Consider the following 24940-nt stretch of genomic DNA (forward strand, 5'->3'; position numbering starts at 1 on the left):
TATATATATATATATTTTTTTTTTTTTTTTTTTTTTTTTTTTTTAAATATTTAAATTTCTTTATAGAAATTACAAATATAATGTTAAGTCAATATTTAATAATTTTACATTTATGTAACAAATACATGTATATATAATATTAAAAAATATATATTTTATATGATCCTGAAAAAAAAATTTTCTTTAAATTTTTTAAACATTGTTACATTTTTAATTAAAAATTATAAATAATTTTTTTAAAAATATGATTTTAAATTTATATAAATATATTAATGAAAAAAAAGTATATAATATATATATATATATATATATATATATATATATATATATATATATATTTGTATGCAAATTTTTAATCTTTTTTTCAAAAATAATTAAAAGCTACAATTATAGATAAAAAAAAAATATATCATGTTCATTTGTTTATAAAAGAGTGAATATTTTGAATTTTTATAAAAAAAATTTTGTAAATAAGTTATGAAGTAATAAAAAAAAAAAAATAAGAATACATAAAACTTTCATTTTTTTTTTTTTTTTTTAAATACAAAAATGTTTTTTAATAATGAAGACAAAAATAATTTGTTTAATAAAAACAATGTAGCAAATAACGGAGGAAGTGGTAATAACCCTAATATGTGGAATATTTCAAATAATAATTTAAATAATACAAATTTTTTTTCTCAAAATTTAAATAACCAAAACAACTTAAGTAAAAATAATAATATTTTTATGAATAGTATGAATAATCAAAATGAACTAACAAAAAATAATAATTTTTTTGGAAGTACCTTGAATAACCAGAATGACATGAATAAAAATAGTAATATCTTTACTAATAGTTTAAATAATCAAAATGATATGAATAAAAGCAGTAATATCTTTACTAATAGTTTAAATAATCAGAATGACATGAATAAAAGTAGTAATATATTTTCTAGTAATTTAAATAATCAGAATGATATGAATAAAAATAATAATATATTTTCAAGTAATTTAAATAATCAGAATGATTTAATGAAGCATAACAATTTCTTTAGTAATAATATGAATAACCAAAATGACTTAAATAAAAATAACAATCTCTTTAGTAATGCTTTGAACAATCAGAATAACATTAATAAAAATAATACTTTCTTTACAAATAGTATGAATAATACTAGTGGTCAAAATAAAAATAATAATATATTTGGTAATAATACTGTTAATTCCTCTAATACTTTTAATCATAATTTATTCAGTGCATCAAAAAAAGATATTTATCCAGGATTCACAAGAAATTTAATCGGAAATACAACAAACAGCAGTTCAAGCATTTTTAAAAAAAGTACCTTAGGTAGTTCAATAGCTTTAGGTAGTCAATTAAATGAAGAGAGAAGTACAGAAAGTGGATTATTTTCAAAAGAACAATTAGAAGCAGCAAAAAAAATTTTTGCAAACTCATCTAATTCTAATGCTATATCAAGTTTAAATAATAAAATGAATAATAGTAATAACGGTAATAAATTAACATTTAATGAAGGATTTTCATCAAGCTCTAATTCATTTGCAAAAAATAATTTAAATCCTTTTCAAAGTATAGCATTGCAAGCTTCCACACAAAATGAAAAATCATCTCTTTTAAAAACTAATAATTCTAATTCATTTCTTACAAGTAACGAAGGAAAATTAAATAGTTTTGGTATTCTTGGTGTAAACAATTTAAACTCAACAAATAAGTTAAATAACTCAAATGATTTAAGTCAAAATAAACCATTTAATCAAAATGATAATTTATTTTCAACAAAAAATAATACTAATAATTTTAATAATACATCGAAATCATTACTTTCTAATTTTAATTGTAGCTTTAGTTCTTTTGCAAAACCTAATACAAATGATTTGTTTAAATCTAATAACACATCAACGTTTATTTCACCCTTTAATAAAACCACTAATAATGAAAATCCATTTATTACAGATTCCTTTAAAATTTCAAATCCATTGAAAAATAATGAAAACCCTTTTCAATTTAATAATCTGAAAAATAATTCTTTTTCTAACAATTCTATATTTTCTTTTAACACAGAAAATAAAAATGTTTCTGATAATAAAAATACTGAAAATAAAATTGTCGAAAATAATATAGGAAAACAAAACGTTGAAAACAAAACTATTGAAAATAATATTATAGAAAATAAAGTCATTGAAAAAGAAAATAAAGAAAAGCAAAACATTGAAATTAAAAATATAATGAATACTCAAAGTACAGAAATTGAAAAAATTAATAATGAAAAACCTGAAAAAGAAAATGAAATAAAAAAGGAAAAGGAGTATGAAAAAGAAAAAGAAGGAAATGAAAAAAATGAAAATGAGAAAGAAAAAGAAAAAGAAGAAGAAAAAGAAAAAGAAAATGAAAAAAATGAAAATGAGAAAGAAAAAAATGAAAAAAATGAAAATGAGAAAGAAAAAAATGAAAAAAATGAAAAATATGAAGAAAAAGAAAAGGAAAAAGAAAAAAATGAAAAATATGAGGAAAAAAAAAATAGTGAAAATAAGAATTTAGTAGATGATAAGAACATATCAAATCAAACTACTGAAAATGAAATAGCAAATGATAATAAGAGTATCGAAAAAAAAAGTATGCAAAATGAAAGTGAGAATATCTTCAAAAAAGAAATTTCACAAAGCGGAAATGTTAATAAAAATGAACAAGATGAAAATGTAAAAGATAACAATTTTGTAAATAATTCTATTTTTAGTACATCTCTGTTTAAAAAGGATACAAGTGATGATAATCAAAAAAATTTAATACATAATAATACTAATAATAATGAAGAAAATAAAAATTCAACTTCTAGTTTTTTTTTTAAAGTTGATCAAAATAAAATAGATAAAAATGAAAAATCAAATAATGAAAATAATGAGAATGCTTTTGCAAACTTAAATAAAACATTACCAATAACAAAAGAAATTTTTCCTTTAAGCTCCAAGAAAAATTTGAATGATGACAAATTAATTCAAACAAATATTGATTGTGATATTAGTATAAATAAAAACATATTTTCAAATGAAGAAAAAAAAGAAAATAACAAGTCTTTAGATGAAAAGAAAAGCAATGAAACCAATTTGTTGAAAACTTCATTATTCAATTTAGATACTTCTAATTTTTTAAATAATGAACAAAAATTAAACATATCAAAAGAAAAAAATGATGAATTAAATAATAATGAAAACAAAATCATAAAAGAAAATAAATCTCAAACTTTAGAAACAGATGATAAAAATAATGTGTTAAAAATAAATGATGGAAAAAATATGTGGAGTTTACCCTTTACAAATAAGATAGACTTCAAAGGGCAAAATGAAAGTTTAATAAAAAAAAATGATAATAATAATTGCAATACGTTTTCGAATGATTTAAATTTATATAAAGATAATTTTACTAATAACAATGTAAAAAAAGAAAATGAACTTAATGATTTTGTTAAAAAAGATCATGAAATTGAAGAAACAAATAAAGATACAAAAGTAAAAAGTACCAGTATTTCTGATAATTTTGTGATTAATCAAACTTTTCAAGCAGATTTTAATAAAAATAATTTAATTTCGAAAAAAGAAGAAAAAAGTAACATATTTTCATTACATAATAATAATTCAAATTTTTTTAGTAATACATTCAATAATAAGAATGAAACACAAAAAGTTGAAAATCGGGACGAAGTAAACAATGTAAGCAATATATTAAATACTGTCTCATTAGAAAATAGGAAAAAAAATGTTTATATAAATAATAAACAAGAATTTGATGAAAGAGATAAAGAGAAAGATGATTTTTTATTAGATACACATTTAAAGAAAGACGAAAATCTGGATAATCCACTTTTATTTAATTTTCAGCTAAAAGAAACAAAAGGAACTCTCAGAAGTAATGATGATACGAAAGAAATGGATTTTAAAGATTTTCAACAACTTTCCGAGAAAAATGCAAAAAAGGAAAATGACCAAAAACAGTTAGAAAAAGATAGGAAACTTGTAGAAGATAATATAAAAGAAAATGAAACTTTTTTTAAAAAAAATCTTGATCAAGAAATGATTCTTGATGTGATTGATAATTTATCTTCTTTTGTAAAAAATAAAATTAATTTCATGAATTATTGTTCTAATGAAATATTAGATATATATAATAAAGTAGCTTATTATGAAAAAATGTATTCTTTAATATCAGATGACCAAGTAAAAATAGAAAAAAAACAAGAATTACTAGAGAAAAGATTGAGAATTATACAAGGTGAACAAAGTGATATTTTGTCCTTGTTAAACGAAATGGATAATGAAACTTCTTTAAGTTTTTTAAAAGTTTTTAATGGAAAAAATATTAATAAAGATGATATTATAAATAACAAAAATTTGCATTTAGATATTGATCATTTTGAAAAATTAACAGAGAAAATGGATAATTTAGAAGAAATAATTGATTCTCTACAAAATACAGAAAAAGATGATATTTTAAATGAATTTGTTACAAAGAGTTTTTTGAATGAAGTGAACTGCGAGAAAATTGAAAAACAGTTAAATCATATATCTAATGAAATGAAAAGCATGAAATAGTGAGTACAATAAAAAAAAAAAAAAAAAAAAAAATTTAGATGTAGAAATATATTTATATTTAATTATTATATATTTCTTAATTCTATAACAGTGAATACATTTATATTTATTTTTTTTAAATATATATCTTTTTTCATAATATATGTAATCAAATTAGAATAATAGTTGATTACAACGCGTTGTTTTTTTTTTTTTTTTTTTTTTTATTTAATTTTTTTTCACCCTTTTTTTGTTTTATATATTACTACTAATATAATTTTCTTATTTTTCATCCTTTGTAAATTTAAGATATTTAAAGTCATTAAACTTAAATGAAAAAAATCTTATATGAAGATTCAATATAAAACATATGTTAAAAAAAAATGTGTATATGGTCAACAAAACATTATGATGATGTTGAAACAAATAAAAAGAATTTATTATAATATGTGATGGTATTATTGTTATGTTGAATTATTTTTTTTTTTTTTAAGTGTTTAAAAAAAAATCAAAAAATATAAAGTTTTCTTTATTATTTTTCAATATTCATTAAGAAAATTTTGATATATAAACAAAATTTTAATCATTATATATACATATGCTATTATTATTATGATTCATGGAAAACTTAAGATTTATTTATTTTTATTTATTTCCATAGATCATTGATCAAACAAATAAATTAAAATTGTAGAGATAAAAAAAAAAAAAATTCAGAGAGAAAAAAAGAAGTAACATATTATTAGTATCAGAGTTATTTCAAGGTAATATTTATTATTAAAAGTTTTAAAATAAAAGAAAAGAATAAAATATAATAAGAGAAATAAAATTTTTTCACTTTTTTTTTTTTTTTTTTTTTTTTTTTATCTTTGTGGAGCGTGTGTGTGTGTGCATGTGTAACTGAAGTGTTATAAATAATGAAAAGTTAAAATAGTTTAAAAAAAAAAAGTAATATTAATATGCATTAAAAATTGATTAAATAAATAATAATAGTTTTCTCTAATATCTACCAATAATTTCATTATTTAGAAAATCAAAAGATTTCTTTTTTCAAAGTTGCACAATTTTTTCCCTTTTCATTCTCTTTATATTTTTTTAATCTTAGAGATCTTTCTTTTTTAAAGATTTTTTTATTTGTTTGTTGTTAGTTATTTTTAGTTTACAATTTATGATTATGTTTATCCTTTAATATAATGAAAATAATTATTAAAACTTTTTTTTAAAATATAACTAATGGTTGTGAGCTTATCTAACTTTTTTAATCTATAATTTAAAAAAATTTTAAGAGTATTTCAACAGGAATCAAAATGAGAGAAACTGTTGAGAAAAGTTTAGATTGTGTGAAAGAATTTATTCAAACATTTTGTTTTGCAAAAAATATGGAAATAATTATTGATCAATCAAATTTAAAAGAAACTCATAAAAAATATAAGGAAAATAACTCAAATATAATTAATTTATATTCATCATATTCTATATGGTTATGTATGAACGAAATATATCCATCCTGGTTTGATATTTCTATTCACCCAGCTCAATTTGATACTGAATTAGTAAATTTTTACTTTTTTTTAAAAAAAATAAACAAAAAATAATTTTACATTTTCATAAAATTTAATGTCAACAATTAATATTATAATAATTATAATAACAAAAGAATCTCTAAAAGAACAAGAATTTTTTTCATTGAAAAAGATATATGTGTTTAATAATTCTGAAATTATAATTAATGTACAATTATTACATATTTTTTTAATCATATTTTATTATTTTATTTTTTTATGTTTTTTTTTTTTTTTTTTTTTTAAAAAAAGGATTCATATGAATGTCTTCTAAAATACATAAATGAATATCATGAAAACAAATATGAAAAAATAATAAAAAGTATAATTGACAATTTATCAAGCTTAACAGCACATGAAGTAAAAACAAAATAAATGAAAACATTAAATGAAAATAAATATTTATATTTATACTTATATTTTTATAAATATACTTATTATATATATATATTATTAACAAATTTTTTATATTTATATTTTATAGTTTATAGATATATATAGCTTAGTTATTCTAGCCGCTCTTGTTTCGGATGATAAACAAAAACACATAAATAACATTTTGTCTGTTAGTCATGAAACCCAAAAATATATACATAATATTGTGGAACTTTTAGATAAAGAAGTAATTTTTTGTATATATTTTTCTTTTGTTAATAATAAGAAGAATTTTACATAAATATATTTGTATTTTATGTTTATTTTAGGAAAATTTAAATGAGGAAAATATACCTACATCAGATAATTCTAAAGGTACATAAAAAAATATATATATATATATATATATATATATATATATATATATAAATATATAATAATATTTCAATTTTTGAAAAAATAATATAACGGGAATGAAAAAAAAATAATAATATCATTAAAAAAAAATATATATAGAAATATTATCATTAATAATTTATAACTAGAATAGAAACATAATAAAGTATAATAAAACTAATCATATAAAATTATTCTTTTTGTTTACTTTTTAAAATAATATATTTCTCCAAACAAATAACTATTATATGCCATAACCCTGTAGATTCCAAAGTAAAATAATTATAAATTTTTATATTTTTTTTTATAAAATATATAAGAAAACAATAAAAATTATTTTAATTAAATACAGAAAGAGAATGGATCTATGAAAAACGAAATAAAACAACTAAAAGAAAAAGTAAAACTCCTTGAGATGGAAAATGAAAACTTAAATAATTCGTTAATAGAGAAAAATAAAATAATTAAAGAAAACGAAGAAAAAATGAATAATTTACAAAAACAAATTAATGCAAATAATGAAAAAACAAAAACACAATATATCGCACAAATAGAAGAACAAGAAAAAAAAATTAATGAGTTACAAAGTAATATAGAAAAAGAAATTAAGGATAAATTAAATTTAGAGAATGATTTAAATAATAGAATAAAAGAATTAGAAGATGAACAAAATATATTAAGACAAGAAAATTTGAATATTGATAATATGCAAAATAAAATAAATAAATATAAAGAAAAATTAGAAAGCTTAATGACTGTTCAAAATATAAACAAAGAATTAGAAGATAGACTTAAAGTAATTTTTTTCACATTTAAAAAAAAAAATATAGATATTAACATTTATAATAATAAATCTTCTCTTCATCAACTATTAATTAATATTTATACTTTTTTTTTATTATCATTAGAACAACACACAAAAAATGGTTGATATGGAAAATGAAATGGAAAAATTAAAACTAGAGTCAAATAATATAAAAAAATATAAAGATAAATGTGCTGGTATGTTTATTTTAATTTAAAATTAATTTTTTTTTTGTTGTTGGATTATAAATATATCTGCAATTTATATACGTAAATATTTATAGATTTAGATGCTAATTTAATAAATTCAAAGAAAGAAAATGAAAAACTTAAACAAGACATATTAGAAAAAAATAAAACCCTAGAAACATTAAAAAGAGACCTGTAAATAGAAAAGAAAAAAGAATAAAAAAAAACAAACTAATAATTTTTAAAATTCATAGTAATCATTTATATATTATTTATTTTATTATTTTTTTTTTTTTTCTATTAGAGATACAAAGACTTTATCATATGACATGTTGAAGAAAGAAAAAAACTTTGATAAGTTTAACATGTTAAATATATTTATATCTATATATACATTTAAAAACACACTCATATGTGTGATTATTTATTTAATTAATTTTTCATTTTTTATTTATTTTTATATTCCATATTAGAGGGTTATCCAATGTAGATCAAACTGAAGAAATAATAAGAATTAAAAAAGAAAACGAAAATTTAAAAAAACAATTAGGATTAGACACAAATGATCAATTAAAAAAAATAACCGAAGTAAAATTTATGCATTTTGTATTTTATATATAGAAAATTTATGCTAAAGTAATTTTTTTTTTTTTTTTTTTTTTCATTTGGTTCAGCTTGAAAATGAAATTGATGACTTAAAAAGAATAAATGAAAAATTAGAACTTAAAATATCAGAAAATATAGATAAGGGAGATACAAATAATGATTCATCTTTACAAGAAAAATATGAAGTACAAAATTTATATATAAATTCTAATTTAAGATTATTTTATATTATTCTATTTTTTATTTTCTAGAAATCACTAAATGAAATAAAAGATAAAGAAAAAGAAATTAAAGAGCTAACTGAGGTTATATATATATATGTGAATATATATATGTATATATGTATATGTTTACTTTATTATGTAATTTTTAATCTATTTAATGGAAATTTTTGTTTATTTTTAGGCTAATCAAAAGATAATGGTGCAGATGGCTAATTTACAAGGAAGTTCAGATTCTACTTTAAAAGTATTTTTTTTTTTTTTTTTTTTTTTACTTATTACTTTATATAACATCTAATTTTTTTGGTAATTTTAATATAGGAAAAAATAATCAAATTAGAAAGTGAATTAATAATGGAAAAGAAAAATTGTAAACAAATTGAAGAAACAACAAAAAACAAATTAAGCAAAGAATTTAATGCTGTAAAAAAAGAAAAAGAAAAAAAAAAAAAAGAATTAATTATATGTTATTTCATAGAAAAATATTTATAAAAACTATAAATTAAATTATTATATATTTCATTAAATAATGGTTATTACTTTTATTATAATTTTTTTTTTTCTATTTTTTTTTATTTAGGTATTACAAATTTTAAAAGAGCAATTGCAAATTAGAGAAAAGGAAACGGAATATTATAAGGATACATTGTACTACAATTATTAAATAAATAAAATTTAGGGAAATATTCTAAATATTTTTTTTTTCTTTTCATTTTTTTTTTTTTTTTAGAAAAACTCAGATAAACATTACAAATGACGAACAAAAATTATTAAGTGGAATTATTCATAATTTAGGTCTAAAATATAAACAACTGCAAACTTATAATCTTTGCTTGAGAAACGAAATAACTGGAATTAAATTAAGGTTCATTTAATTTTTTATTTTTTTATTAAAATATTACTAAAATTAAAATTCAAGAATAAACTTAATATCTTTTTTTTTCTTTTTTTTTTTTTTTTTTTTTCACAGAATGGAAAAGTGCTCAGAATCAGAGAAAAAATAAACTATTTTATTCATTAATTATTTCATTATTTTTTTTTATTTAATTTTTTTTTTCTTTAACTACTTTTAAAATTACTATATAAAAAGAATAAAAAAAGAAAAAAAAACTTTATTAATAAAACTATTATCCTAGATGATATAGAATTTTCATATAAGGAACTTTCATTGTATTGTAAGTTTTCCTTACACATTAAGGAAAAATAAATATAATATAAAACATTTGAATTAATCCTATTCTTTAATTAAGTTAAATCTTGCATTTTTTTCTTTTATATAATTTATGTGAACATATAAATTTTTGATAGTGATATATTTTTATTAATATCATTTATAAAAAAAAGTTTATTTAAATTTTTTAAAAACTTGAATAATGTTTCACGTTTTTTTAAGTACTTCTAATATATATGCACTTATTTTTATTTTTTTACTTTAAATTTTTTTTGTAATTTTTTTACTTCATAAAAAAAAAAAAAAAACTTTATATAATCATTAAAGAACATCATAGAAGTTTCCTACAAATATAAAAAAATATGATTATATAAAAAGGATTAATATGAAGAGAATCTATAAAATATATTAATAAAATGAATTTACCCATGGTTTGTATATTTTTTATATTATAGTTTACTTATATTTTTAAAAGAAATATATTTTTTATTTGCATGTCTTTTCATGTATAAGAATTAATTTGTGTATTTTTTTTTTTTTTTTTTCAGATACATTATTTCCGTTTAACATTAAATTATGAAACTTTATTTTTAAATTCTAAATTCGATTTTTCAAAAAAATTTTCTGAAAATAAATATATATTTTTTTTTTTTTAACTTATAAAGATCTTGTAAATTCTTGAATCTTCATTGGTTTAAAAATTTTTCATGTGTAAAAAATAAAAATTTAACTAATATCACATTAAAAAAAAATTCATATTTAATTTTATTTTTTATTCTTATTCTTTTAAATATTATATATGTAAAATTATAAGTTTTTGTTTATATTTTTTTTTATATTAGTTAAAAATTAATATAATAATATGCCTTAAATATATTAAAGGAAAAAATTAAAATTACACTCTATATGTAAAAATTTACTTTTTTTTTATTATATTAAATTTACAAAAAAATAAAATGTTTTAAATTAAATAAAATATAATTCATAAAATATATTAATGTATAAAAAAAAAAAAAAAAAATATTACTTAAGAATCAACGTAATTATTAAAATATATAAACAATTAATAGATTTCAATGTATGTGATCTTCCCTTATTTTAATTTTTTATTTAATTCACTAAAAATTGTGTTAGAACCTATGTAAATAATAAAGACGTAAAAAAATAAAATAACTGAATATATGCAATGTTTCTCCATTTTGCTTTTTTATTTCATTTATTGAAAAAAATTTTAAATAAAAAGAAGCATTTAGTGGTTTTATTTTTAATTATTGTGAACTCACCAAAAATATATATAAAAATAACTTTTACTATTGCAATTTTTTCAACTGTTAATATGATTTTTTTTTTTTTAAATATATTTAAATAAATTGCTGTTATATTAATGAAAAAACAAAAATATATTTTTAGTTGCACATAATTTTGTAATGTTTTTCAAAGGAACAAGTTTTAATAGAAAATGGAAAATCTTTAAAAGTATATAAGAAAAATTACATAAATTTATTAGAATTTGCCGTAAAAAATTTATACAAGATATTATATATAAAGTTATATAAGCTAATTAAAAGGAAAAATAAATACTAACATATTTCTGTAAGAAAATTCCCTTTAATTTGAAACATCAAGATTAAATTTATTTTTGTTTTTAAAATTTTTTTTTTTTTTTTGTTTTTTGTCTCCATTTTTTTTTTTTTTTTTTTTAATAAACAATATAGTATAATGAAGATACCGATTTAATTGCACAATATTAATAAAAATTTAAGAAAATTCATGAAAAGGGACAAAAAAGAAATTTATTTTATTTATGTATTCTCTGATATTACCATAAAAGGAAAAAATAATACTTTTCATTTCATGAATACATGTAATTTTAAGTTCCACTTAATAAAAAATAATAATACTTCTGTGTTATTAAACTTTTTACTTCAAAATGTATTAGAAATAAACAAATAGTAATCAAACTACAATAAGTTTTTAGAATTGTTTTATTTATAATATAGATTAAGGGAAAATTACATATTTTCTATGAATTTTGAAGCCACCAAAAGCACGAAAAAAAAAGATCTTTAGGTTAATATATATGCATACATAGAAAAAAAAAGTGTGTGTGTACGTATAAGTAGGAACTTTTTATCTTTTAAAAATAAAAAATATAATAAAATCTATATATGTAAAATTTTTAAAGAAAATAAACTTAGAAAAAATAATATTATATATTTTATCTTTATTTATGCTCAAAACTTCTAAATTTATTTGTAATGGAACTTGTTTGTGTGTAAATAAAAAAAAAAAAAAAAAAAAAAAAAAAGTATTTTTCTTATATGGTTACTAAATTCTTGTACCCTATAATCTTTAAATAACTATGAAGAATAACATATATCAGCTTTGTTAGCACAATTTAATAATAGTTATTCTAAATCCTTAAGTTGTTATATATTTAAGAAAATAAAAAATAAAAAAGTAAATATTACTCATTTCACAATAAAAAACTTCAGTATTTAAGTTTTTTTTTTTTTTTTTTTTTAATATTTTTTATTATTTTATTTTTTTCTTTTCTTTCTTTTTTATGTTTAAAGATGAAATGCGTGCGAATATAATTTTTAAAAAAACTAATATGAAAAAGCTTGGTAAATATATATAAATGTAATTTTTTTTTATTTTTTTTTTGTTTTTAAATAAAACTTATACGTACATGATATATCATAAAATAGAGAATTTATTTTAAAAGATTTTATTATCCTGACTAATTTGTCTGAAAAATATTAAAACGTAAAAAAAAACTTCTTATTCAACGCACCACTTAGCTTACACCCTGACAGAATTTTTTTTTTGCATATGTATGAAAAAAAAAAAAATTTAAGTTTTACACAAAATTGCTATAAAAAATTAACATTTTTTTATATATTATAAATATATGTTAATGGAAAAAAAAAAAAAATTTCTTTAAAATTAAAAGAATTTGAAAAGAAGTAAAAAATAATTTCAACTATAATTTTATTTGTGTAAAGATTTTTTTTTGGGGAAAAAAAAAATCTTGCGATTTTAAAATTTTTATATGTAAATGAATTATGCTGAGAGTATTATTTTTTTCTGCACTCTCAATGTTTTAATGATTGCATAATAATTTTTTGCTAAGAAAAGAATTAATTATAAGAAAATTTATAAGAATTAAAAAAATAAAAAAATAATAATAAATATAAATAAATAAAATAAATATATATATAATTAATTACATATTTTTCCTTCATTTTATTTTATTTTATTATTTTTTTTTTTTTTTTTTATATTATATTTTAAAAAAAAAATTTTATTTTCTTATAATCAAAAATGAGAGAAGTAATAAGTATTCATGTAGGACAAGCTGGTATACAAGTGGGAAATGCGTGCTGGTAAAAAGATCATAATGTTCTTGCACATTTTTTAATTCCTTATTTCACATTTTTTTTTTTTTTTTCCTTCGTATTTTGTTAATAAATGTATTCTTTTATTTTTATCCAAATTTTTATTAAATTCAAACAAGATATTTTGATTTTTTCTTTAAATATAAGTTTAGTTCTTTACATACATTTACTATTACTTTATAATGCTTTTTAATATAATATTACAAAACATGAATTATAAATATTACCTGACCTTATATGTTTTTTTTTTTTTTATTGTTACAAAATTTTTATAAATAATTCTTTTTTTTTTCTTTTTTTTTTTTTATTAATTTTTCAAATGAAAATTTAGGGAATTATTTTGTCTAGAGCATGGAATACAACCTGATGGTCAAATGCCTTCCGACAAAGCTGCTAGAGCAAATGATGATGCTTTTAATACTTTTTTTTCAGAGACTGGAGCAGGCAAACATGTAATAAATTAAAGATTTACAAAATTTAAATGAAAATTATGTTATTTTCTTAAAATATTTTTTTATTTAAACAATGAATTTTTTTTGAATTTATATGTTTTTTAATCAAAATATACTTTGTATATTTTTAAATATTATTAATTTCTTTTTAAATTTTAAATAAATTATTAAATATATATATTTTTTTTATATTATTAAACATTTATTCTTTTTATAGGTTCCACGTTGTGTTTTTGTTGATTTAGAGCCAACTGTCGTAGATGAAGTAAGAACTGGAACATATCGTCAATTATTCCATCCTGAACAATTAATATCAGGAAAAGAAGATGCTGCAAATAATTTTGCAAGAGGTCATTACACAATAGGTAAGGAGGTCATAGATGTATGTTTAGATAGAATAAGAAAATTAGCTGATAATTGCACAGGTCTACAAGGATTTTTAATGTTTAGTGCTGTTGGTGGTGGTACAGGAAGCGGTTTTGGGTGTTTAATGTTAGAAAGATTATCAGTTGATTATGGAAAAAAATCAAAATTAAATTTTTGCTGCTGGCCTTCTCCTCAAGTTTCAACTGCTGTAGTAGAGCCATATAACTCAGTTTTATCAACACATTCTTTATTAGAGCATACTGATGTTGCTATTATGCTTGATAATGAAGCTATTTATGATATATGTAGAAGAAATTTAGATATAGAAAGACCAACTTATACAAATTTAAATAGATTAATAGCTCAAGTGATTTCTTCATTAACAGCATCATTAAGATTTGATGGTGCATTAAATGTTGATGTAACAGAATTTCAAACTAATCTAGTACCATATCCTCGTATTCACTTTATGTTATCCTCGTATGCACCAGTTGTAAGTGCTGAAAAAGCATACCATGAGCAATTGTCAGTATCAGAAATTACCAATTCAGCATTTGAGCCAGCAAACATGATGGCAAAATGTGATCCTAGACATGGTAAATATATGGCTTGTTGTTTAATGTACAGAGGAGATGTAGTACCAAAAGATGTAAATGCAGCTGTTGCCACTATAAAAACAAAAAGAACTATTCAGTTTGTTGACTGGTGTCCTACTGGATTTAAATGTGGTATTAATTATCAACCACCTACTGTTGTTCCAGGAGGTGATTTAGCAAAAGTTATGAGAGCAGTTTGTATGATTAGTAATTCTACCGCTATTGCTGAAGTATTTTCAAGAATGGACCAAAAGTTTGATTTAATGTATGCAAAAAGAGCTTTTGTTCATTGGTATGTGGGAGAAGGTATGGAAGAAGGGGAATTTAGCGAAGCAAGAGAAGATTTAGCTGCCTTAGAAAAAGATTATGAAGAAGTAGGCATAGAATCAAATGAAGGTGAAGGAGAAGATGAAGGATATGAAGCAGATTATTAAATTCTTTGTTATTTTCAAGAAAAAATTATAAAAATTGAAGCAGATAATGTTAAGTATATATATGTGTATATATATACGTATATTTAATAGTATAATATATATATAAATAATGAAAAACAAAAAAAATTTTATGTAGATTAAAAAAAAAAAAAAAAAAAAAAAAAAAAAATAAGCAATAACACGAGATATAATATATTATTATATAATATAAATATTAATATAAACAATGGTATGTATCATAATTATTTCATTTTTATATATTTTATATTTTTTTTTTTTTTTTTTTTTTTTTTGTAATGCATGAATTTTCAATTAAAAAAAAATTAGATATAGACAAAAAAAAAAGAGTTTTAAATCCTTAAAAATATTTATATTTATTATGTTTTTATTAGAATATTAATTCATACATATATTTACATATATATGTATATGCATACATTATTACCATTTTGTAAAGACACATTTACACATACATACATATATTTTTTCTTCTTTTTTTATTATTTATATTTTAGTAATTGTTAAAGATTTTATGTTTTTAGCATATATTTCTGTTGAAATATGTAAAAAAAGAAATTTTTTATTTTGTCAATGTTTATATCTATAAATCTATATTAATATATATATACATATATATATATATATATATTATAATTTTACAGAAAATAAAAATTAACAAAATTTAATAAAAATTTAAAATAAGCACATTTTACCATATTTTTAAATTGATAATATATAATATAAAAAATTTTCTCCAACAAAAAAATCATCAATACAAAAATTTTCGGTGGTAATTCTATGTATTCATAATTTTTTCTTTTTATTTAATGTACAATTTTTTTTTTTTTTTTTTACAACATTGCCTAATCTTATATTTAAATAAAATTGTGTAGTTACACATATCATTATTATGTATATCACTGTCCTAGCAGTTAATAATAATCTTGATATTTTTTCATGGAAAAATTGTTAAAAATAAGATTGTAATATAAATAAACGAAATATTATTATTTTAAAATTAAGCAAATATTAAACGTAATATTCATATGCTTTTTTTTTTTTTTATTTATTTTGTTATTTTGTTACACGTGTAAACTTATTACAAGTTCTAGACAATGAAAAATGTAATAGCATAAATCAACAACATATGCTTTTCTAATTTTTTTATATTTATATTATGTTTATTTTTACTCTCTTGTTTTTCATTTTTTTTTTTTTGTTTTTTCTTTTACTTTGTTTTTTTTTACTATTTCTTTTTGTTCCTATTCCATTTTTGTTTAATTAAGGTTTAAAAAAAAAAAAAAATAGCATATACAAAATGAATAATTTTTTTTTTTCAGTAACATCTATATTATTTTTTTCATATTTATGCAAAGGAAATTCCATTGATTATTCACCTAATAAAATCTTTTTAAAATATAAAGATAAATATTGTCTATATCCCGAAAATCTTATTGGAAATAAAATATTTGAAATAGCGGCAGATAAATGTGACAAAATAGCACATGAAAATGAGGTAAATTAAAAAAAAATTAATGTAACTTAAATATTTTTTACATTAATATAATACCATATAGTAAGGTATAAAATTTGCTGCATTAAGCATAATCGTCATAAATTAAATGTGTAATATCACTATGCAAAAAATTCTATATTATACTCTTACTAAAATTTATAAGTTTTATGAATAAACTAATTGAAAATATAAAAAAAATAAAATAATAATAATAATAATAATAATAATAATAATAATAATAATAATAATAATAATAATAATAATAATAATAATAATATATAATTTTATACCTTATAAATAATTATATGATTGCATTAACATATTTTTTAAATCTATCTTATATATTATTTTTTTTTTTTTATAAATGAAAATATTCATAACAATATAGTTGCAATAATCTGAGACATTTTAAAATTATATCGAAAAATATATTATAATTTTTAAAATAGAAAATATTTTTAGTACTATGTTCTTTAAAAATTCTCCTCCTATTCACTATTTTTTATATTCATTATATAGATATATATTATGTTATATATAATTTTTTTCATATTTTCTTCTTGCCACTATTTTTTTTTTTTTTTTTTATATGCACAAAGCATACATTTCTATATATAAATATTGTTTTTTTTTTCTTATGTATGCACATTTCTTTTTTAATTTTATTTTTCAAGAATAAAATTGTTTGGTTGTCTTTTAATGATGGAAGATTAAAAACTCAAAATGGAATGTGCTTAAAAACTTATAAAAACTTTTTAATAATTTCTACTTGTTCTCCTGATAAAAATGAAAAATCTGAAATATGGATTATAGATGAAGAAAAACGTTTGAAAAATGAAAATAATATTTGCGCTCAAATTGCTGGGGATAAATTATTTTCTTTTATATGTAATGAATTATCTACTAAGGAATTTGAAATGAAAATGTATACCTTAGAGGAAATGAATTTAATGAAAACAAGATATTCTCAAAAAAAACTTCAAAATGTGAATACAGAGTATTTAGAAAATTTACATAATAAGTCTAATATTTTAATAAGTAATTATAATGAATTAGAAAAAGAAATAGAAATAATCATAAAAGAAGAGGAAGAAATAAAAAAAGAAAAAGAAAGGATGAAAAATCTAATGAATGATATAAAATTATTGATAAACACATCTTCCTCATTAAATGATTATGGCACGGGTGCTTTAATGAAAGTGTATGATAGTAATAATATAATAAAGAAAAAAAATTTATTAAGAGTTCCATTAGAAAAGTTAGAAATAAATGAAGAAACTTTAAATGAATTAGGCATAGAAAATGGGGAAGTAAAAATTATAATTCAAAGTTTTCTAAATGTACCAGATAGTAATTATTATACTTTTGTTGCAAGAAATATAAAAGGGAATTTAATTATAAAATTAGATAATGAAGAAATTATTTCCAATATGGATACACAAATTGATACAAGTATAACTAGTTCTCTTGTATATTTATCAAAAAACAAATTAGTACCATTATATATAGAAATATCATCAAAAGAAAAAAAACCATCTTTTACTTTATATTGGAGTAGCAAATTTCTTCCCGAACAAGTGATAACCTCTTTATATTTATATACAACTATATATGAAAAAGTCTGCTACACAGATATTCAAAAAAAAGTAGATTGCTCATCAACCTTTGAAAATATTCATAAAAAAAATCAAGAATTCCACTTTTTATGTCCTTCTGATTGCTTCGTAAAAGAAAAATATACTGTATATAAAAAAAGTAACTCTTGTTATGAACTAAAATCTAGCATATGCTTATCAGCAATAGATTCTAATTTTCTACCCACTGATAGTGGAGGGATTATAAAGGTAATGATAAAAAGCGTTAAAAGCGACGAAGGAAATTACAAAGAATGCGGCATAATATTACCGACAAATATGAATGATCATACTTTTAAAGGAATAACAGATATTAAATTAATTGATACAGATGATTTTTTTAATAATTATGATAAAAATAGAGAAATATATAAAGGATATAAAGGAATAGTCACTGATGATAAGCATGCATTATTAACAAAAACAGATCTATCTAAAAGATATATTTCTGATATTGATATAAATTGTCATAATAATCTAAAAGAAAATTATGAATTTGGTTCAGGTTCTTTTGTTGTAACAAGGATAAAATCATCCAATTTGACAAGTGATGAAAAATCTGTTGTTGTTGATGCTTTTGCACTTTTTGATAAATACATTAACGAACATATTCCTGTTAATTTATCTGATTGGACAAGAAAAGCTTGTAATAATATTCAGTTATACGTTAAATATGGAAAATCAAATGAAGTTATGAAATATCCGTCTATGTTATTATCATGTGATGATACATTTGAAGATATTCAACTGGATGACGACAAGGTAACAATTGCACGATGCTTGCCATTTTGTCTTAATGATAAGGAAGTATTTGGTTCTTATATATATAGTCCAAGTTCAGCTATATGTAAATCTGCAATTCACTCAGGAATCATAACATATAACGGTGGATTAATTGAGATAACAAAACTAAGAAATATCACACAATCATATAATAATACAGTAAGCATAACAAGAAATGGTGTGAAAGCAATTATAACTAATAACAAAAATACGGATTCTTACTATATATCAAAACCAAATGGTTCTATATGCAATTTTCCAAGAACTTCTTATAATGTCAATAAATCACTAAATATAGAAGATGATTTTTTTTCCTTTATTCAAATAAATTCAAAATTATTCGAAAACCCTCCTGTTGTTTTAGTATCCGAAAAGCATGCAGCTTTGCAAAACCAATTATACAACATGCAGAATGTATATAACACAAAAAATTATAAAGAAAATTTTTTTTTAGTTGAAAATACAAAAGAAGAATTAAAGGAAATTACTCCTAGTGATTATAATGATGAAAAATTAATGGAAGAATTTAGCAGATTTCAACATACTTATAAAGAACAAAAGGAACACATCGAAAAATTAACAAAGAAATCTCAAATGATTTTCTCAGATCTTTTTAGTAAAAAAAATGCCATAAATAATTTAAATAAAAAATTATCAAATATTAGAATAGAACAAAAGAGTAACGATTCTTTTTTAAAGATAAATAAATCTGCTGCTTTTTCCTTAATTAAACAATTCGATATGATTACAAAAAAAAAAAAATATATTATACAAAGATTAGAAAAATCTCTATCTAATATTAAACCAATAACTATTGAAACATTTCAGGAAAATTATGATTCAATAAATATAAATGATAATTACATAATCAAAGACAGCAATAGAAATATCAATGGGCCATCAAATTGGAAAATAGAAAAATATACAAATGGGAATCTTTTTTCATCTATAACTGATGATAGTTTCATAAAATCAAGTGAAGATTTATATGGATCTTATATACTTTGTAGATACACAAAGTTGTACAAAGGATTCATTTCAGTAGATATTAAAATTCCATATGAAGGAAATGTAGGAATAATTTTTAAATATAAAGATCATAATAATTATAACAATTTTATAATAAGTAGGAAAGAATTTTATTTTGTTGAAGTTATTAATGGGAAACAAAGTAAAAAAATTAATCAAAAAAAAATAGATGACTCATATAATTTAGGGATGTGGACTAAAATATATATTGATTTTGGATATAAATATATTAGGTCATATTTAAATGAAAAATATGTTAACGGTTATGAAACAAAAAATGATACAAGTGGACTACTAGGTTTTGGTGTAAATAATTGTAAAGATAAAATCTTTATTGATAAAATTGTAATAGGTTCCTTGTATGAAGCTAAATATTATAAAAACAGTGTTTTTGATAAGATTATAAATAAATATTATCAGAAAAAAACATTAGAAAAAGAAAATGAAAAAGCAGAAAATATTAAAAATAATAGAAAAAAAAATGAAAAAGAATGCAAAAAATATGAAGAAATATTTAATGTTCCACTGGAAAATAATTGGATAATTCCTGTCAACACCTACTGGAACGTTGAAAATAATTTTAACACTATTTTAAATAATAATAAAAATGATGATAATTACTTATATTCTATACAAAAGAACAAAGGAAATTTAGTTATACCATCAATTATACTTTTAAAAAAACAGAATATATGTGATGAAATAAAATCCTATACATTTCAATCATCTGTTAATTTAAAAAAATTATCAAAAGCAGGAATCATTTTTAGGGTTTTATCTTCTGATGACTTTTTATCTGTTATACTAGACATTTCAGAATTATTAGGAAAAATATATCTGATGAAAATCACCAAAGGAATTCCATATCAATTAATAGCACCAACACATATACCAATTAAACATAATGTATGGTTTAATTTAAAAATTTATTATAATGGATCTAATATAAATATTACTCTTAACGATGAAATGGTATTAAACTCAAAATTCAATGAGTATTTTGATGATTTAGGCAATGTTGGGTTAATAGTTCTAAAAGGAGAATCAAAATTTAAGAATATTAAATTTGTACCCAATAATTTATAAAGGATAATAAAAACTAATTTCCAAATAAATTAAATAAGTTATAGTAGGACACACATATTAAATAAACAATTTTAAATATTATATTTAAAAAAAAAAAAAATGTATATTTCCGTAATACCATACATAAAATTACTTAAATAATGTTATACGATAAATATTAAAAGAATAAACTTACAAGTTTCTTATACTTACTAAAAGTGTTGTACTTAATAATTTCCATGTTAAATTAGTCATATTAAAATAAAATGATTATTTGAATTAATTATTAAAAGTAATTATGAAAAATATTGTACTTTTTTTTTTTTATTTTTTTTTTTTAATTTTTTTTTTTATTAACCTCCTTTTTTAATTTTTTGTTAAGTAACTAATCGATTTAAGATAATTATGTTCATAATTTTATAAATCAAAAAAGAAAAAAAAGAAAAAAACTATCTATTTTAAGTTGTTTCTACATTCTAATTGTATTAGTGTGGATTTTAAAATGAATCTATAAAATTTTATCTACTTAATATTTTAACATAATAAAAAATCTCTAACTATTTATTTAATTTAAATACTTTTCTTTTTTTATTCTTTAAGTATTTAAAAATAATATCATTATTTTTCTTAAGGATATAAAAATAAAGAATAATAAATTTACCTTTTTAATGAACCTAAAGTATCAAAAAGAAAAATAGAAATTTAAAATACCCCTTACATAACCAATAAATTTTTATAAAAATTTTGGGTTTTTCTTTTGAAGTATTTCATAAAAATCTTTTGTAATTTTTTTTTTTACATTAAAATTGAAGTAATTTTTTAAAATTATAATTATAAAAAAAAAAAAATAATATCCATAAAAATGATTTTATAAAAGAAAAATATAATTGTTTATGGGACTTATTTTATTTTGCTTTTACATTATTTTTTAAAATATAGTATATATATATATATATGTATATTTTTTTTTTTTTTTTCGTGGTCCACCTATTAATACATGTAAACATATATTTTTTTTTTTTTTCATACAAATTTTTTTTTCTATAAATCAGAAAAATAAAAAAAAAAAAAAAAAAAAAAAAAAAAAATATGAAAAAATAGATCTAGTTATAAAATTATTTAAAAGAAGGAATATAAAATATATATTTAAAAAACAAAATAAAAAAAAAATATATATAAAACTTAATTTAAAAAATATTCTGTATAATAATTATTCAACTACAAAATGGCAGTAAAAAAAGTGGGAAAAATAATAAAAAAGAGAACTAAAAAATTTACTCGTTTTCAGTCAAATAGATTTATGCGCGTTAAGGTAAATTTAAAGATAATAATTTATATTTAAATGATTAAATTATTTGTAAAAAAATTATGTGTACAAATATGTAGAACAGTATAAAAAAATTTAAAGAAAAATAAAAAACATTTTTTAAAAAAATTTACAAAAATAAATATACATTTGGATATGTATTTTATATATATGGAGTTTATATATATATATTTTTTTTTTTTTTTTTTAATATTGTAGCCAGCATGGAGAAAACCAAGAGGTATTGATTGTCGTGTGAGAAGAAGATATAAAGGAACAAACTTAATGCCAAGTATTGGATATGGTAGTAATAAAAAAACAAGATTTTTATTACCAAATAATAAATATAAATATATAGTAAGAAATGTTAAAGAAATGGAACCATTAATTATGAACAATACAAAATATTGTGTGCAAATTGCTCATAACGTTTCAAGTAAGAAAAGAAAAGAAATAATTGAAAGAGCAAAACAAATTAATGTTTCAGTTATTAATGCAAAAGCAAGATTACAAAAAACAGAAGAATAAAAGATATTTCATATATATATGGTTATTTATTTTATTTTATTATTTTATTTTATTTTTTAAATTTTATCATAAAACTTACATAAAAACAAAAAAATTTAAAAAACTAGAACATTATCAGCTTTTTAACAACAAGAAATACTTATTTGTATAACTTTCTCTTAATTACAGTATATTGAAATGTTATTTTTAATCTTTTTTTTTTTAAATTTGGGATTCTTTGAAAACAACACTACTTTTAATTCAGTCTTTTTAAATATTAATGAAAAAAAAAAAAAAAAAAAAAAAAGAAATTCTATTAAAGAATACGTAAATATTAACTCTGTAAATTTTATATTTAAAAAATATAACTATATGAGTCTTATTGAAATAAAAACAAATGAAATCAACAAAATTTTAAATATATATAAACTTTAAAAAGAAAAAATTATAATTAATTGAATAAATTATATAAAAATATTTTCCACAACAATTTAACAAAAATAGATAATTAAAATAAAATGTAATTATATATAGTATGTATGTGAATATTAATAAATACAAGTTTTTATAAATTTTTAATAATTATCTTTGTATATTTTTTTTTATTTTATGTGTTCATATTTTTCAATTTTGAATTTTAATTATGTATTATTTTCTATATGTTCATTTACTTTTAATTACTTTTTCTATTCTTTATCGCTTTCACTATTTTTCATATTAATATTTTATGAATCACTTTGTGAATCATTTTATGAATCACTTTGTGAATCATTTTGTGAATCATTTTGTGAATCATTTTGTGAATCACTTTGTGAATCATTTTGTGAATCATTTTCTTCATCTGAGAAGATAATTTCATCATCTGTTAAATCTCGTTCCATTTCAAATTGTTTTCTTCTTTCTTCTTCAATTCTCATTTGCTCAGAAGCTTCTTCTCTAAGTTTATCTAAATTAATACCAGTCATGTCAACTTTTAAAGAATTATATATTATATTCATAAAAAATTCTCCTATTTCCTGATTGTCAGATTCTTTATAATCATTTGGAAATATTTTTTTATCTAATCGCAATAGTGCAAGAATCCTTGAAACATCATCTGTACTCATAAGTTCATGTTCTAAAGCTCTACATAAACCAATACTATATTTAAATAGAAATATTTCTCCTTCTTTTAATAAATGTTCAAAAAATAAAAGTAGAGATTCAAATGTTAGCACATGAACATTTAAACCAATAAACCATTTAGAAACAAATGCTTCTGGTGTAATTAAATTTTTAATGTGTTCATATAAATTAGGATGAAAATGTTTTAAGATATTTAAAAAAACACGAGAGTCTCTTACATAAGCTTTAGGCATAGCTTTAAAATAACCTGACAAGTAATATTTATGTAAACCTACAATAATTTTTACAACTTCTTTTGGTTCTAGAAAAAGTAGTAAAAACGAGGAAATAAATGATACTCCTTGATGATAATCTTTTGTAATTGGATATATAGATTGTAGAACTTTTATTAGTAATTTTCTATTTTCTTCACTATTAAAAGTTCTCACAGCATCCAATTGAATTATTCTTAAAATTTCTTTATCATCGCAATCCTCCTTTAAATCCACACTTATATCTTCTTTTATATAACTTAACATTATCTCATAAAAATGTTCTACACGTTTACAAATATGTTCACTATTTTCTTCATTAACATAATTTCCATTTCTGTTTAATATGGGTGCTTCTTTTTCTTCCTCCCAAAACTTTTTACTTATAATCATTTTGCTATTTATATTTATACGTATATATTTTTAAAGAAAAAAAAATATTCATATTTCTATTTTTCACTGAATTATACATTAAATAGATATTTTTAATTTATTATGTTTTTATTTATTTATTTATTTTTTTTTTTTTTTTTTTTTTTTTTTTTTAACTAAAGCATATTCATAAAATTGTGCACTTTCATAAAT

General features: G+C 18.7%; 6 protein-coding genes across 6 annotated transcripts; 5 read left to right on the forward strand and 1 right to left on the reverse strand.

The window, feature by feature from the left end:
* Positions 1 to 549: 549 nt before the first annotated feature.
* On the forward strand, positions 550 to 4587 carry PGAL8A_00416000 (conserved Plasmodium protein, unknown function; the record flags this gene model as incomplete). Its single annotated transcript, XM_028672874.1, has 1 exon — positions 550 to 4587. The coding sequence occupies one exon, from the start codon at positions 550 to 552 to the stop codon at positions 4585 to 4587; it is 4038 nt and encodes a 1345-aa protein (XP_028529383.1).
* A 1286-nt stretch (positions 4588 to 5873) lies between these two features.
* Positions 5874 to 9723, forward strand: PGAL8A_00416100 (conserved Plasmodium protein, unknown function; the record flags this gene model as incomplete). The annotated part of the gene is made up of 17 exons (XM_028672875.1): positions 5874 to 6119; positions 6381 to 6488; positions 6613 to 6750; positions 6833 to 6878; positions 7165 to 7172; positions 7252 to 7695; positions 7808 to 7901; positions 7988 to 8087; positions 8197 to 8259; positions 8366 to 8480; positions 8567 to 8683; positions 8750 to 8803; positions 8904 to 8966; positions 9041 to 9142; positions 9300 to 9367; positions 9450 to 9584; positions 9690 to 9723. The coding sequence occupies 17 exons, from the start codon at positions 5874 to 5876 to the stop codon at positions 9721 to 9723; spliced, it is 1935 nt and encodes a 644-aa protein (XP_028529384.1).
* A 3494-nt stretch (positions 9724 to 13217) lies between these two features.
* PGAL8A_00416200 (alpha tubulin 1, putative) lies at positions 13218 to 15139 on the forward strand (the record flags this gene model as incomplete). The annotated part of the gene is made up of 3 exons (XM_028672876.1): positions 13218 to 13279; positions 13623 to 13743; positions 13961 to 15139. The coding sequence occupies 3 exons, from the start codon at positions 13218 to 13220 to the stop codon at positions 15137 to 15139; spliced, it is 1362 nt and encodes a 453-aa protein (XP_028529385.1).
* Positions 15140 to 16457: 1318 nt separating this feature from the next.
* Positions 16458 to 21187, forward strand: PGAL8A_00416300 (LCCL domain-containing protein, putative; the record flags this gene model as incomplete). Its single annotated transcript, XM_028672878.1, has 2 exons — positions 16458 to 16655; positions 17330 to 21187. The coding sequence occupies 2 exons, from the start codon at positions 16458 to 16460 to the stop codon at positions 21185 to 21187; spliced, it is 4056 nt and encodes a 1351-aa protein (XP_028529386.1).
* A 1204-nt stretch (positions 21188 to 22391) lies between these two features.
* RPL32 (60S ribosomal protein L32, putative) lies at positions 22392 to 23000 on the forward strand (the record flags this gene model as incomplete). Its single annotated transcript, XM_028672879.1, has 2 exons — positions 22392 to 22478; positions 22692 to 23000. 2 exons carry the CDS (start codon positions 22392 to 22394, stop codon positions 22998 to 23000), a joined length of 396 nt encoding a protein of 131 aa, XP_028529387.1.
* Positions 23001 to 23728: 728 nt separating this feature from the next.
* Positions 23729 to 24748, reverse strand: PGAL8A_00416500 (GTPase activator, putative; the record flags this gene model as incomplete). Its single annotated transcript, XM_028672880.1, has 1 exon — positions 23729 to 24748. One exon carries the CDS (start codon positions 24746 to 24748, stop codon positions 23729 to 23731), a length of 1020 nt encoding a protein of 339 aa, XP_028529388.1.
* Positions 24749 to 24940: the final 192 nt, after the last annotated feature.

Source organism: Plasmodium gallinaceum (genome assembly GCF_900005855.1).
Source record: "Plasmodium gallinaceum strain 8A genome assembly, contig: PGAL8A_v1_119, whole genome shotgun sequence".
Lineage (NCBI taxonomy): Eukaryota > Apicomplexa > Aconoidasida > Haemosporida > Plasmodiidae > Plasmodium > Plasmodium gallinaceum.